A 15,550-nucleotide genomic window follows, 5' to 3' on the forward strand; every position below is an offset into this window, starting at 1 on the left:
AATTTGCACAATCCAGCCGCCTACCTATCAAGGTGTAAACTGATTACCAATATCTTTGACAAACTAAAAATGTTTGTAGTGAAAAAGTAAAAACCATAATTGAGTAAGAAAAGATGGCACGCTATCTGTTGTTAATTGTTTTCGTATTTCTTACCTTATTGAGACATAGAAATAAAATCTGTTGCCCATTTTCACTCTATCTCATTCGTTATTAAAAATGCACTGGGGTATAGGATTTCGCCCAAATTTCGACAGATTTAGCGATTTATTTTCTCACTTATCATCACCCTCATCTTTCTTCAAAGAAACATTATCAGCGAAGAGCTATGAGTGATGCGTAAGACTCTTTGTTGGCATATTAATCGATATTTAACACCAAAGTACTGCTGCTGAGTTTATAAATATTCGTCTCACTAACATTCCAATGCAGTTGAAATTGCGGAAGAATCGTAAAACAGCGAATGATGTAAGGAATGTCAACAGTTTATGAAAATACCCATTATCGGTATAAAAATAAGCTGTATTTATTCACATATATTGTTCCAAACTCACAGTAATTCTCGTTTCACCAGCTGTCGATAGCGCTTAAATATTACATCATTTCATTGAAAAATCTGTAGTCGCTTGAATGTCGCAGTAAATATGGAAGTTTCGCATATTAATCATATTGCGAAATATTCTCCTCTTCGCATACTATCATTTGCCACAATCTTGTTTCGATATCTGAAACAGAGACATAAGGAATTTCGTGGCATTTTCGATTGCGCGCGATTTCGGGACGAAGCGCTTTACATACGATCCATTTTCTCAATATTGGTGATGGATAGCAATATCCTACAAAGTTTAAAGAAAAATTCAATATGTTCGCTAGATTTTATACGCATCAAGATATGATCCAACATGCACCAAATGCTAATTTATAGCGATCTCTATTTTTCACCGCAAACTTTCCGAAATTCTCGCAGTAGTTTACTTAATCCTAAAATATCATATTAAATATGACCATTAACGAAATAGAGGCAGTTCATCATGAAGCTGACGAATGAGGCTGCAAGATGTGTAAGAACCAAATTCTTTCCCGCCCGGTAGGCTGTGACGCCAGTCGCCAAACAGGACTCCCTATTGGCCAGCACTGGTAGCTTGTAGAGAACGCGACTAGGCCTCCCAAGAAAATCAGCACCGGGCCTGTCGTGAGAAACACACAGCTCCCTGCAGAGCAGCCAGTTAGCAGACGACGTGAGCCCTGGAGGGAACCGGCAAGTAAGACTGCAGTGAATCTTAGACGGGCTTAACGGGTGTGTATTTCCTCTCTGTTTATGAGCTTGTTTACACGTTTTTATTTACCTATCATCACTGCCGTAGAAAAAAAAGTTCAAATAGCTCTAAGCACTATGGGACTTAACATCTGTCATCAGTCCCTAGACTACTTAAACCTAACTAACCTAAGGACACCACACACATCCATGCCCGAGGCAGGATTCGAACCTGCGACCGTAGCAGCAGCGCGGTTCCGGACAGAAGCGCCTAGAACCGCTCGGCCACAATGTATTTGGTAGTTTTTACTTTTTAACTTATGTGCTATGAATATGTGCTGTTTCAAAGCGATGGGACATTGAGGGTGTTTCGAAACGAAGTTGTTTTCGGTTCGATTTGTAATAATAAAACGATGGGGAACGATATACCGGTGGTTATAGGCTTTAATATTGCCATTTTCTTGTTAAGAAGTCTGCCGTTTCAAGTCACTGGCGCTTTCGAGATTTATCAACAACGCGTCGTTTTTTGTACAATTCGTTATAATTAACTTAACTGACAGGTAATGACACATTTGCCGTTAAACCCTGTTTGACATGTAAGGTAAAAGACACGGCCTACAGGGTGTTCAAAAAATTGTAATATATTCCGTCAGGAGGTAGTACCGGTCAAAACTAGAAGTGAATATTCCTACAGTTATATATGGAAATCAACACCTGTTAAGATTTGGGCCAATCTGACCTATCATTCCCAACTGTCTGTTACGTAGAAGGACACACTCCATGTGATTACAATCCATTCTGTGACATCCTCCAGCCCCTCTTTGCAGTGATTCGCGCACTCTTTCAATACACCTTGTAATGGTACTTGAATTACGTAACCATTGCGGCACCTCACTCAACCTCTCGATACCAGCAATATTGTACTGTGTTTCTGTAAAATAGTTAACATATTTCTGTGGCAACATCCAGATTTGATTTCATTAATGTAGAGGTACTTCGATGCATCGATATGTATATATTGCAATGATATTATTCTTATGTGTATTCTTTCTTTTGTCACTATGATCATTGACGGACTTGTAACTCTGATTTTTGGGCGTGTAAGCGGTTATTACAGAGTCGAGCTTTGGTCGTCATGTTAAAAAGACGCAAATTGTAATCATTTTATGAAATGTGAACTTTAACAGTGAGGAAGATATTTTCAAGTATGTTTTATATTGTGAAGTGATGTTTTGGAACGAGTTACGTGATATTGCAACAAAAGTAATAAAAAAGAAGTGTAAATTAAATTCGGAGTGCTGATTACTTTTTTACATCACCATTGTCCTAACTTGCAAAAGTTTAATCTTCAAGAATGGTTTATGGAACACATCTATAAAACTTTTGAATATCACAGAATAACACCTAGGCCCCTTTGCAACCGAGCTTGGAATCATCACTACCTAGATTTTCGACGATTGAGCCATGAGTTCACAACGAGACCAGCGTGGGAAACACGAAGAGATGAGTGCCTAGTTTATCCAATATTTCAAGAAATGACTTTATTAACTGTGCTCTAATGACACCTGCCACATAATATAACTTTGTTGTTGCCCGAAAATGCAATATTTAGCAGCGTGAGCAACACTACAATCATAATTAATTTTTAACCTTTGTTGTGGTAGGGTTGTTAGATTGTGTCACACGCGTTTGTCACATATCCCTGTAGCGTCTGCTGACTGTCGATGAGTCAGGCATACACCAAAGCCTTGAAATGTCCCCTTAGCCAGAAATCCAACTGATTCAGTTCCGGTGAATGAGGAGATTATGCTTCCAAACCTCCTCGACCAATACACCGCCCATGAAACGTTCCGGTGGTATACTGTCGCACTATCCGTAGAAAATGGCGTGGAGTCACGTCATGTGTCAACCACAGGCAAAGTGGCGTTCTCCAATAGCGTTGCTAATTCATCAATCACAAATCCTTGAAAGACACCGCCTGTTAATCTTTTTGCTAAAGCATACGGCCGTCACAAGTAGAGCGGCACATATCTCAACAAATATTGCTTTCGGGACGTATGTCAGAATTTTTCTTCTAAGTTTTAGCAATACTCCGTCCTGTCGGAATATGTGATTTTTTAAAAACATTTTGCATATATGTACATAACGCTTGTTACTGCGCTGTAGTGCGGTCGCAAGTTATCAGCTAAAAGGGTGCAGGGTGCCGTTCTCCTTTCTGCAAATAGGTTTCTACTCGCTGGCTTGTCTTCTAAATCTTTAATTTAGTACAAACTGCAATGTTATGTGTGCCTCACTGCTTTTTTAAACTAATTTGTGCCAGATTTTATTCTGAGAAGCTCAGTAATGTATGTAAATACCGTAAATGTAAATGTGATTCAAAAAGTACTTGAAGTGAAGTGCAGCTGGACAGCAAGAAACTCTTTAGCGCGCAATCCCCGCGCGTGAATCTTTGAGTATGGACTCAAAAAAAAAAAAAAGAGACTGTTAATCTGTATCTTGTGGAAAGAGGGTGTGTTGCTGTGTTGCTAGGCCGTCGCTCTCAGAACGTATTGTTACATTTTATGAAAATTAATATTTTAGTGATGAAACCGAGTACAGTATGTGTAAGGGTTGCCACACATTTACGTATACAAATTTTCTGGAAGTGAAGAAAAGAAATATCTTTTTTTTTGAAAAGGAGGTGAACCTCATTGTCGTCGCCGTCATCAGTCGACGTAATTGTAAGTGTACAAAGATCACTAAAATACAGGAAAAAAAATGCATTCTCTATAGTTTTCATTCAATAAGTAACAACCTCTCATAATTTCTTAATTGCAATAATTGGATTATGCTCTTGTACAATAGCATGGTGCTGAACTCCACTGACCAATTTTGATGTAGCAGGACGTGTAGTTTCTCACGAAAAGCAGATTGCTGTTGTTTACTTACAATAGTGGTCCCTTAGGTATGAAAAGCTACGTAAATTTGGGCTCAAAGCTGTCCGCAATACGGCCAAGTAACTAAGAGAGTCGTATTTTAAACCTTAACGAACAATAACTTCCTCCAAATTATAATACGTCACCAACTGGTGCAGAAGCTGATCATTCAAGGAAGCAGCAACCAAAATTCAGGTACCAGTTACGACTTAAAGTAAAAATCTCAATCAAAAATCAATCTCTCTCTCCAAACACATATACAGGGTTATTACAAATGATTGAAGCGATTTCACAGCTCTACAATAACTTTATTATTTGAGATATTTTCACAATGCTTTGCACACACATACAAAAGCTCAAAAAGTTTTTTTAGGCATTCACAAATGTTCGATATGTGCCCCTTTAGTGATTCGGCAGACATCAAGCCGATAATCAAGTTCCTCCCACACTCGGCGCAGCATCTCCCCATCAATGAGTTCGAAAGCATCGTTGATGCGAGCTCGCAGTTCTGGCACGTTTCTTGGTAGAGGAGGTTTAAACACTGAATCTTTCACATAACCCTACAGAAAGAAATCGCATGGGGTTAAGTCGGGAGAGCGTGGAGGCCATGACATGAATTGCTGATCATGATCTCCACCACGACCGATCCATCGGTTTTCCAATCTCCTGTTTAAGAAATGCCGAACATCAAGATGGAAGTGCGGTGGAGCACCATCCTGTTGAAAGATGAAGTCGGCGCTGTCGGTCTCCGGTTGTGGCATGAGCCAATTTTCCAGCATGTCCAGATACACGTGTCCTGTACCGTTTTTTTCGCAGACGAAAAAGGGGCCGTAAACTTTAAACCGTGAGATTGCACAAAACACGTTAACTTTTGGAGAATTGCGAATTTGCTGCACGAATGCGTGAGGATTCTCTACCGCCCAGATTCACACGTTGTGTCTGTTCACTTCACCATTAAGAAAAAATGTTGCTTCGTCACTGAAAACAAGTTTCGCACTGAACGCATCCTCTTCCATGAGCTGTTGCAACCGCGCCGAAAATTCAAAGCGTTTGACTTTGTCATCGGGTGTCAGGGCTTGTAGCAATTGTAAACGGTAAGGCTTCTGCTTTAGCCTTTTCCGTAAGATTTTCCAAACCGTCGGCTGTGGTACGTTTAGCTCCCTGCTTGCTTTATTCGTCCACTTCCGCGGGCTACGCGTGAAACTTGCCCGCACGCGTTCAACCGTTTCTTCGCTCACTGCAGGCCGACCCGTTGATTTCCACTTACAGAGGCATCCAGAAGCTTTAAACTGCGCATACCATCGCCGAATGGAGTTAGCAGTTGTAGATCTTTGTTGAACTTCGTCCTGAAGTGTCGTTGCACTGTTATGACTGACTGATGTGAGGGCATTTCAAGCACGACATACGCTTTCTCGGCTCCTGTCGCGATTTTGTCTCACTGCACTCTCGAGCGCTCTGGCGGCAGAAACCTGAAGTGCGGCTTGAGCCGAACAAAACTTTATGAGTTTTTCTACGTATCTGTAGTGTGTCGTGACCATATGTCATTGAATGGAGCTACAGTGAATTTATGAAATCGCTTCAATCATTTATAATAGCCCTGTATAAATATTCATATTATTAAGATAAAAGTCATGTTATGAACCTTGTTCGATGGCATGTAGACACATATTTATAAGGGCTCTCCCTGCAGGAGTGACTAATTGTTTCCTTGGACATGGCAAGGGACCCGGGCCATGAATTGCGCGAAATTGTCGTCTACTCGTTGATTCCCTAAAAATTCAGTACAGTGAACGCTACCGAGAGAACAACATAGCTAGTAGGTGAACAAAGGAACAAATGTGCATTTTATAAGAGGGGCTTGTAAAGTATCATACGTAGCGTTCCTGTGCCAATATATATATATATATATATATATATATATATATATATATATATATATATATATATGTATATGTATGTATGTATGTATATATATATATATATGTGTGTGTGTGTGTGTGTGTGTGTGTGTGTGTGTGTGTGTGTGTGTGTGTATAATGCAGACTATGTATGTATTCCTGGCATCTCATCTCAAATCCCTGGATCGATTCCACCAAATCTAGCATACAAAGAGCAGTATCAGGACAGTGGGGTTTGTAACCTCCTAGCTCCAGGAGTGGAGATGCAGATGAAAAGGGTCTTTTTTCAGCCCCTGCAGTATAAGAGTTTCCTGCAAAACAGGCATGTTGTGGGAGTAGTAACGGCTGCTTTACTGATCTGTTTTGCAGGGTCTAAAAATGTGGGTGGCCACAGCCGGGAGAGGGCTGCGGTGGACAGAGGAGAGGATGGACAGAAAGAAGGAGGGAATGTACAGAAAGAGGGGGGGGGGGGTAGGAGGGAATGAACAGAGAGGGGGAGAAGTGAGGGAAGGGGGGAAAGACAGAGGGGAGAGTGAGAGAGATAAAGAAGGGGAGGTGGGAGTAAACAGGAAGTGAGATAGGAGGAGGGGAGGAGGCGTGTTTTGCAGGTAGTATCTGCATGCCTTGTTAGGGCAACAAGTGTGGATGGGCAGGGCTGAGCAGATAGAGAGGGGGGTGAGAGGAGATCGATAGTGGCAGAAAGCGGAGGATGAGGTGCACAGAAATGGGAGGAGGTGATGGAGAGTGAGGCTGAAGGCGACTGACAGAGGGGACAGACAGAGAGGGGGGGGGGGGGAATGTGCAGGTAGAGGGAGAAGTTAGACACAGTGAGGGGGGGGGCTGATGGACAGAGAGGGGGGAGGACGCAGGTGTAAGCCTTAGGGAAGCAGTTTGCAGGCTGGAAAAGGATGAGAGGAGGGAGAGATGGACTAGGAGAGGGGAAGGAGGATTTGGACAGGGAGAGTGGGGAGGAAGATATGTTCGGAGAGAGGGGGTGAAGGAGATGGGCAGAGAGAAACACAGGGAGAGGCAAGAGGAGGAGGTGAAAAGACAGAGAAAGTAGCGAAATGGACAGATAGTGGTGAGAGAGTGAGGTAGACAGAGAGACAGAGGGAGGTGGACACATAGAGGGGCGACGAGAAGATCTGTGCAATACGTCTCGAGCGAAGGCGCGGGGAAGAGACTAATCCCCCCCCCCCTCCGGCCCGTGCAGCCTCCAGTGAGAGACGCACCTGTGTGCGGACCTCGCCGTAACTGAGGGTGAGCGTGGCGCGGCCCGGCGCGGCGGGCGGCGCGTCTGCGATCCGCACCACGGTGCTGGGGTCGAGGCGCAGCTCGGCGTGCCGGTCGGCGCACGCCACGAAGTCCTCGGTGCGCATGTCCTCGACGCGCCGCAGCTCGCCCGTCGCCAGCTGGATCAGCGAGCCGCGCGTGAAGTTGCAGCGCGCCGACGGCGGCGACGCCGCGGGCCGGGGGGCGGCGGGGGCGGCGCCGGCCGGCGAGCGCGGCGGCGCGGGGGCGGCGGCGGCCGCCGAGGGGGCGGGCGCCAGCTGCGGCTTGTGCGCCGGTGGCGGGGGCGGCAGCGGGGGTGCCGGCGCGGGGGCCGGGGGCGAGGCGGCCGACGCGGAGGCGGAGGCGCTCGTCACCGTAGACGACGGCGGGCTGGGCCGCGTCAGGATGCGGTGCTTCAGCGAGCCCTCCTTGCCGCTAGGAACCTGCCAAACGCCGGCGCTCGCTTACGTGCTGCTCACAGTTATACTCTCTTGTATAGCAAGCGGATTGGAGTTGGGTCGAAGGTCGTGAAACGGGAGTGGTGATTGAGGAGGAAGTGAGACAGTGTTAGCACAAGTGAGAGTCAAGTACAAACCGTGTGGACAACTCGTACAGTAAGTAATTACAACAGAAAAAGAAAATACACCACAGATGCACAATTCGACGAAAAACGTAATTAAAAGACATACTGTGATGTGCGTACTCTAAGACCTTCGGTACACACACCATCAGATTGTTTTGACTTGTCACTCTAACGAAGTAGGTGTGTGTCAGCAATACGTCTCGTGGTCTTATCGTGGCTTGTTTATCTTCTGCCTTTAGGTGACACAATAGAAATGCCACTTGCACACTTAGAGTAGCAGATTGACGGTGACCAACTTTAAACAGAACTTGATTAATTTTCACACACGTTTATTAAAATAATAAAGGGCATAGAAATTACTTGATTCTCGATACTGTTTACAATTGACAATCATAAGTTCCTTTGGTCTTGGTACGTTTATCTTATTCTCACATATCTCTGATACTTGACAAAGTGTCTATACGTTTCTCTTCATGGCTATGTACAGGATTTTTTTTTCTTCTTTATTGATTTTCAATTCCCCCCAAAGGGGGCGGGCCGGCAGCAGCTTACTACGCTGCTGTACAGCCTACAGACTTTTTTTAAATAAAGGAAGAAGAAAGAAACAAGGAAAAACAGGCGATTAAATGGCGATTTAAAGTGTAAAATGGCGAAAAATGGCGGAAAGTTAAAACAGAAAGCAAAAGAGGTTGGCAATGTAGATAAAAGACACAGGAATCAGACAAGTAACATAGTAGACACACAATTAAAAAAACATGGCGACAGTCTGGTTTCTGTTCGCAAGTGATAAAAAGCACACCCAGCGACAGTATGATGGCTGTTCGCTACACTTCCCAAAAGACACAACACGGAGCACGCACTGGAAAAACACACTGTAAAACACTGCACGAAAAAGGCGGCACAAAGATGGCACTTCCGATCCGAGGCAGATGGTGGGGGGACCTGGAGTAGGGGGAAAAACAAGGAGACAGGAGAGGAAAAAACGAAAAAGGGGAGGGGGGTATGTACAGGAATATGATAATCTTATTAAACGAAGACTGAAACTTGACTATAGACTAATGCAGACTGACTAATCGGAGGTCTGTACACTCGTTATAATACCTCGCGCGTTCAGGTATCACTGCGCGAGTGTGATCCGCGAGGAGAAAAGGTTCTACGTTAGCAGCAGTCTCATTGGCTGCGTTACATATTAATACGCGGATCGGCGGAAGCAGAATTTGGTCCGTCTCTAAGACAGCGCCATCTCGTAGTGCGGAGACGGACGAGCGCTGCGCCTGCGCTGTTGTGCTTAGCGGGGCGCGCTCTAGTGGGAAAGTTGTGTGCGCGCTGACAACGCGGAAAAATGTACACAACACATACACAACGACCAATCCCAAAAATAAACAAATAGGCAAAATCTTAACTGCTGCTTTGCCGATTACATGCTGTCAACCGATAAAACACATAGAAACAAGGCGACCTCTAGAAATCGATTTTCACAAGTAATTTAGTTTCAGGTGGGCAATCGAAACAAAATAACTCATCTTATAGTTTTCAGACATAAGATACAAAAGCGACCATGGATATTTGACACAAATAAATCACTACCCTCAGAAGAGAGCACTAGTTGTCGAAACACGTTTGCTGATAGAATGAGATTTTCACTCTGCAGCGGAGTGTGCGCTGATATTAAACCTCCTGGCAGATTAAAGCTGTGTGCCGGACCGAGACTCGAACTCGGGACCTTTGCCTTTCGCGGGCAAGTGCTCTACCAACTGAGCTACCCAAGCACGACGCACGCCCCCTCATCACAGCTTCGAGTCTCGGTCCGGCACACAGTTTTATCTGCCAGGAAGTTTCATGTTTGCTGATGTTGGGCGCTCAACTGCGCGGTCATCAGCGCCCCTACAAATTTTTCCACGCAATCCAGTCTAGCCACTCTCACGAATGATGATGGTGAAATGATGAGGACAACACAAACACCCAGGCCCCGGGCAGAGAAAATGCCCAACCCGCCCGGGAATCGAACCCGGGACCCCGTGATCCAGGGGCAGCAACGATAGCCACTAGACCACGAGATCCGGGCCAACATTTTTGGGTAAAACGAAGAAGAAATTGATCGTGTTTTGTAGAAGGCGGAGTTTAAAAACCCAAAAATCTGCTCCCATGTTTTACAAAAATGGTTCAAATGGCTCTGAGCACTATGGGACTTAACTTCTGAGGTCATCAGTCGTCTAGAACTTAGAACCTAACTAAGGTAAGGACATCACACACATAAATGCCCGAGGCAAGATTCGAACCTGCGACCGTAGCGGTCGCGCGGTTCCAGACTGAAGCGGCTAGAACCGCTCGGCCACTCTGGCCGGCCACCCATGTTTTAAATCTGTAGATTGAGAGAGTTAAGAAATGAGGAGGTTCGCCATAGAATCTGCAAAGAAAGGAACATATGGGAAACGGTCACAAGAAGAAGGGAGAGGACGGTAGGACATGTGTTAAGACATCAGGGAATAACTTCTGTGGTACTAGAGAAGCTGTAGAGTGTGTAAACTGAAGGGTCAGACAAGAGTTTGGTGTGGCCGTGCGGTTCTAGGCGCTTCAGTCTGGAACCGCATGACTGCTATGGTCGCAGGTTCGAATCCTGCCTCGGGCATGGATGTGTGTGATGTCCTTAGGTTAGTTAGGTTTAAGTAGTTCTAAGTTCTAGGGGACTAATGACCACAGATGTTAAGTCCCACAGTGCTCAGGGCCATTTGAACCAATACATGGACTATTCGGAGAGAAAGGCCTGACACGTCGTAAAATGTAAACGACAGTGAAAATCCGATGAAGTTTTGCACAGTCGTGTTGGGCAGTGTCTCCAGTATGTCTGCTGCTCGAGGCATGTTGCACTTTGCGCATAGCGAGCACGTAAAGATGCCTAGAACAATAGTGTCTCCCGCAAAGTATGGGCGCCTGCTGCGAGGTTCAACCTAATTTCATGCAGCCTCACATGACGTACCAGTCACGCGTGTCCTTCTTCATGAACATTCTCGGCCGCACACTGCAGCGCCAATTGGGACGTCCTTGAATTGTTTCCGGTGGGAAGTGCTTGATCACCCTCTGATGTTCATCTCTGCTCACATGAACCGCTGACTACGAAGGCAACATTTTGGCATAAACAGCGCATAGAAGTGGCAGAAAACACAGGCGCTTGGCTTCTATGACGAAGGTATTGGATAGCAGGTACAACGCTATAGCAAATATCAGAGCCGGAGGGGCGACTATATAGAGAAGAAGCTGCAAAGTGAAATAAGTGTTGCAAATAAAACATGTTTGATTTTCACTGTGGTTTTCATTTCGCGACCGGTCGGACCATACTTTCCGAACAGTCGTCTTATATCCAACAAATAATGCACGACGTAGGATGTAAGTGCTTAGCTACTCTGTGATGAAGTTGGCAGAGGAGAGGAAGCATCAAACCAGACAGAAGACTGATGATTCTGAAGAAAACAAGTGCATATAACCACACTTATGTGACTGCAGATTACTGTATAGTTTTTACAAAAATTTTCTTCGTGTTTCTTTTTAATTTTTGAACGACTTCAGTAATATTTTAGTAATAAGAATAGAGCAATTTCTTTACCAAAAAAAAGCAACAGAATATGGAGTATAAAACTCTTTGGACGACTATATAAGACTATGTTAGCGTATTGTTAGTTACTAACGTTATGACTTTGTTGTTAGGCTACTGTCTATTATGGTTACTGGTACGATTACTAGTACTGCTTCATGTCAAACATACGTGCTCGTGTGAGCCATTTTTGTCATGCGAAATGAATTTTGTGGAAATATATTGCACATAAGTATTTCATGTTGTTTTCAGGGGCGGTGGCAAGGAGCGGGGGGGGGGGGGGGGGGGGGGAGGAGGGCTATGTTAACAAATTTCTCTTCTTCAGAAACGCTTTCCTTGCCATTGCCAGTCTACATTTTATATTCTCTCTACTTCGACCATCATCAGTTATTTTGCTCCCCAAATAGCAAAACTCCTTTACTACTTTCAGTATCTCATTTCCTAATCTAATTCCCTCAGGATCACCCGACTTAATTCGACAACATTCCATTATCCTCGTTTTGCTTTTGTTGATCTTCATCTAATACCCTCCTTTCAAGACACTGTCCATTCCGTTCAACTGTTCTTCCAATTTCTTTGCTGTCTCTGACAGAATTACGTCATCGGCGAACCTCAAAGTTTTTATTTCTTCTCCCTGGATTTTAATACCTACTCCAAATTTTTCTTTTGTTTCCTTTACTGCTTGCTCAATATACAGATTGAATAGCATCGGGGCGAGGCTACAACCCTGTCTCACTCCCTTCCCAACCATTGCTTCCCTTTCATGTCCCTCGTCTCTTATAACTGTCATCTGGTTTCTGTACAAATTGTAAATAGCCTTTCGCTCCCTGTATTTTATCCCTGGGACCGATTACCTCAGAAGTTAAGTCCCATACTGCTCAGAGCCATATTTTATCCCTGCCACCTTCATAATTTGAAAAAGAGTATTCCAGTCAACATTGTCAAAAGCTTTCTCTAATTCTACAAATGCCAAAAACGTAGGTTTGCCTTTCCTTAATCTTTCTTCTAAGATAAGTCGTAAGGTCGGTCAGTATTGCCTCACGTGTTCCAACATTTCTATGGAATCGAAACTGATCTTCCCCGAGGTCGGCTTCTACCAGTTTTTCCATTCGTCTGTAAAGAATTCGCGTTAGTATTTTGCAGCTATGACTTATTAAACCGATAGTTCGGTAATTTTCACATCTGTCAGTACCTGCTTTCTTTGGGATTGGAATTATTATATTCTTCTTGAAGTCTGAGGGTATTTCGCTTGTCCCGTACATCTCGATCACCAGATGGTAGAGTTTTGTTAGGCCTGGCTCTCCCAAGGCTGTCAGTAGTTCTAATGCAGGGTTTCACAACATACGTGCTCGCGGAGCAAGCTGTGTGGGCAGCAAGGCGCGAGCACGGAGCAGCGCGAGCACGCTACCCCCACTACCGGACCAGAGCGGAGAGTGGGGAGAGTCACGTGGGGCACACAACAGCTGCCGCCAGTCAATGTAAATCCGCGGCCACCTGCAGGGATGTCACTCTCGAATTATTACTGCGACAAATGAAACAAATAAAGGAGAATGTACACGTGCCACATAATTTTATTAGCTTAGTGTATGCCTCTACATTCGTATTAATTTGTGAACTGTTACACAATAAAAGGTGTCACTGAAGTGTGGGACTCTCGGTTATCTTGTACTTTTTGCCTTTACAATTGCGTCTATGTTCGGAGTAATTGTTCTTGAGTATTGTAGGCGCAGCATGCAGTTTAAATTTCGATCAGACAATGTGTTTCTCAGGCGCGTCTTGTTACATTTCATTGCAGAGAACAGTTGTTCACAAACATACGTGGAACCGAACATTGATATTATTGTAGCCGCCAGTTTGTGCAAAGGAGGACATCTATCCTGAGGGAAGTGTCTGTAGAATTCAAAATGTTTTTCTTGTTCTGAAATTTGTCTCTGTATTCTCTGTCACACTGCAGGTCAATAATTTCTAGTTGCAGCTCAGGACGAATCTCTTCAATATTCGCTGAATATGGAGAGGAGAACAGAACAAAACCACTGTCTAGTGCTGTCAGATCTTGAAAGCGTTGATCAAATTCTTCCTTAAGGGCAACTAAACTATGTGAATAACGTTCACAGTCTTTGTGAACATCATGATAATTTAGTAAAATGAGCTAGATTTCCTGTTTCCAGCTGACTCACCCAAAGTGTCAATTTCATTTTAAAAGCTCGTATTTGATCTATGAAATGAGTAATTAGCAGATCATTACCTTGTAGTGAAATGTTCAAAACATTCAGATGGCTAGTTAAATCTGCTAAGAGCGCGAGATCACATTTCCATGAAGGCTCTTTCAATTCAGGAACACACATGTTATTTATTTCCATGAACATATTTATCTCATCTAATAGGCAAAAAAATCGATTTAATAATTCGCCACGACTAAGCCAGCGGACCTCGCTGTAATAAGGCAGGCTACCATACTGGCTTTCTACATCCTCAGGAAAGCTTTTAAATTGCCTGTGTTGTAGCCCATGCTTCCTTATATAATTGGTTGTACGAACAACAACAATCATCACATTTTTTAGAGTGATACTCTTTGCACAAAGTTTTCCTGGTGGCTCACACAGTGAACGCCCCTTATTTCATTCGGCGCGGTCAGTTTTTGCATTTTCTCCTTCAACAGCGCAACTAAACCGGATTTTTTCCCTGTCATCGCTGGTGCACCGTCTGTACACACTGAAACTAAAGAATTCCACGACAATCCTATATTTTCAACACTTTCTTCAACACTACTTAAAATATCACCTCCGGTTGTAGTGTTCTTCACGGCTACTACATCGAGGAGCTCCTCCCTCACCTGAAGATCTCTATTAACACCTCTAATAAATATGGCAAGCTGCGCTGTTCCAGTGATATCAACACTTTCGTCCAGAGCTAGAGAATACGCCATAAAATCTCTACAGATATTTGCAAGCTGGCTCTGGACGTCGTCTGCCATGTCCTGTATGCGACGCATAATGGTCATGTCAGATAATGGCACAATCCGAAACTGTTCAACTTGAGATGGACACAAATGTTCCGCTGCAACTACCAAACACCTTTATTAAATCGCAATCAGTGAAGGGGCGCAGGGATTTTGCTAAAAACAAAGCAATTTTGTAGCTCACTCTGAGAGCTGCCTCAGTTGATTTTTCTTCGTCATGCAGATCATCTTCGGATAGCTTCCTTTTAAGTTTAATAACTTTCTGTGCACGATCTGGTCCATCACATTTTCCACTTCCGTAGTCCTTCGCGTGGTACGACATATACTGTAGTCTTTCGCGTGGTACGACATACAATGTCGCTGCAAATTAAATTTCCTAAAAGAATTCAGCGTTTTGTGATATACTAAACATTTTGCAACACCACCTTTTTCTGTAAACAGATACAATTCCTCCCAATGGGGGTTGAACTACGAAAGCATGGTTGGGGTTACACAACGGCGACTTGACATGATTCTTAAGCAGCGAAGTGACTGTTAGAACTGATCGTAGTATTTAAAACGTTACACAGTCGGCGCGAATTCAATAGGCACGTTGCGGCCCTATTCAAACGTGCGCGCACATTTCCCCTCCCTCCCTACTCCGGGACCTTGCCACTGCTCGCGAGCACGGGCCTGAGCAGGCGCAAGTACTCGCGCTCAAAACCGGCTAGTTGTTAAGCCCTGTTCTAATGGAATGTTGTCTACTCCCGGGACCTTTTTTCGACTCAGGTCTTTCAGTGCTCTGTCAAACTCTTCACGTAGTATCGCATCTCCCATTTCATCTTCATGTACATCCTCTTCCATTTCCATAATATTGTCCTCAAGTACATTGCCCTTGTATAGACCCTGTATATACTCCTTCCACCTTTCTGCTTTCCCTTCTTTGCTTAGAACTGGGTTTCCATGTGAGCTCTTGATATTCATACAAGTGGCTCTCTTTTCTCCAAAGGTCTCTTTAATGTTCCTGTAGGCAGTATCTATCTTACCCCTAGTGAGATAAGCGTCTACATCCTTACATTTGTCCTCTAGCCATGCCTGATTA

General features: G+C 44.1%; 1 protein-coding gene across 1 annotated transcript in view; it reads right to left on the reverse strand.

The window, feature by feature from the left end:
- Window positions 1-15,550, reverse strand: part of LOC124788436 (ataxin-1) — a 39,402-nt gene that overhangs the window by 23,029 nt on the left and 823 nt on the right. Inside the window, exons 3-4 of the mRNA XM_047255707.1 lie at window positions 7,713-7,781; window positions 7,299-7,535 (exon numbers count right to left, since the gene is read on the reverse strand). Coding sequence (XP_047111663.1) covers window positions 7,299-7,535; window positions 7,713-7,781 — 306 coding nt within the window. The remainder of the gene's footprint in view (window positions 1-7,298; window positions 7,536-7,712; window positions 7,782-15,550) is intronic.

Source organism: Schistocerca piceifrons, chromosome 3 (assembly GCF_021461385.2).
Source record: "Schistocerca piceifrons isolate TAMUIC-IGC-003096 chromosome 3, iqSchPice1.1, whole genome shotgun sequence".
Classification (NCBI taxonomy): Eukaryota; Metazoa; Arthropoda; class Insecta; order Orthoptera; family Acrididae; genus Schistocerca; species Schistocerca piceifrons.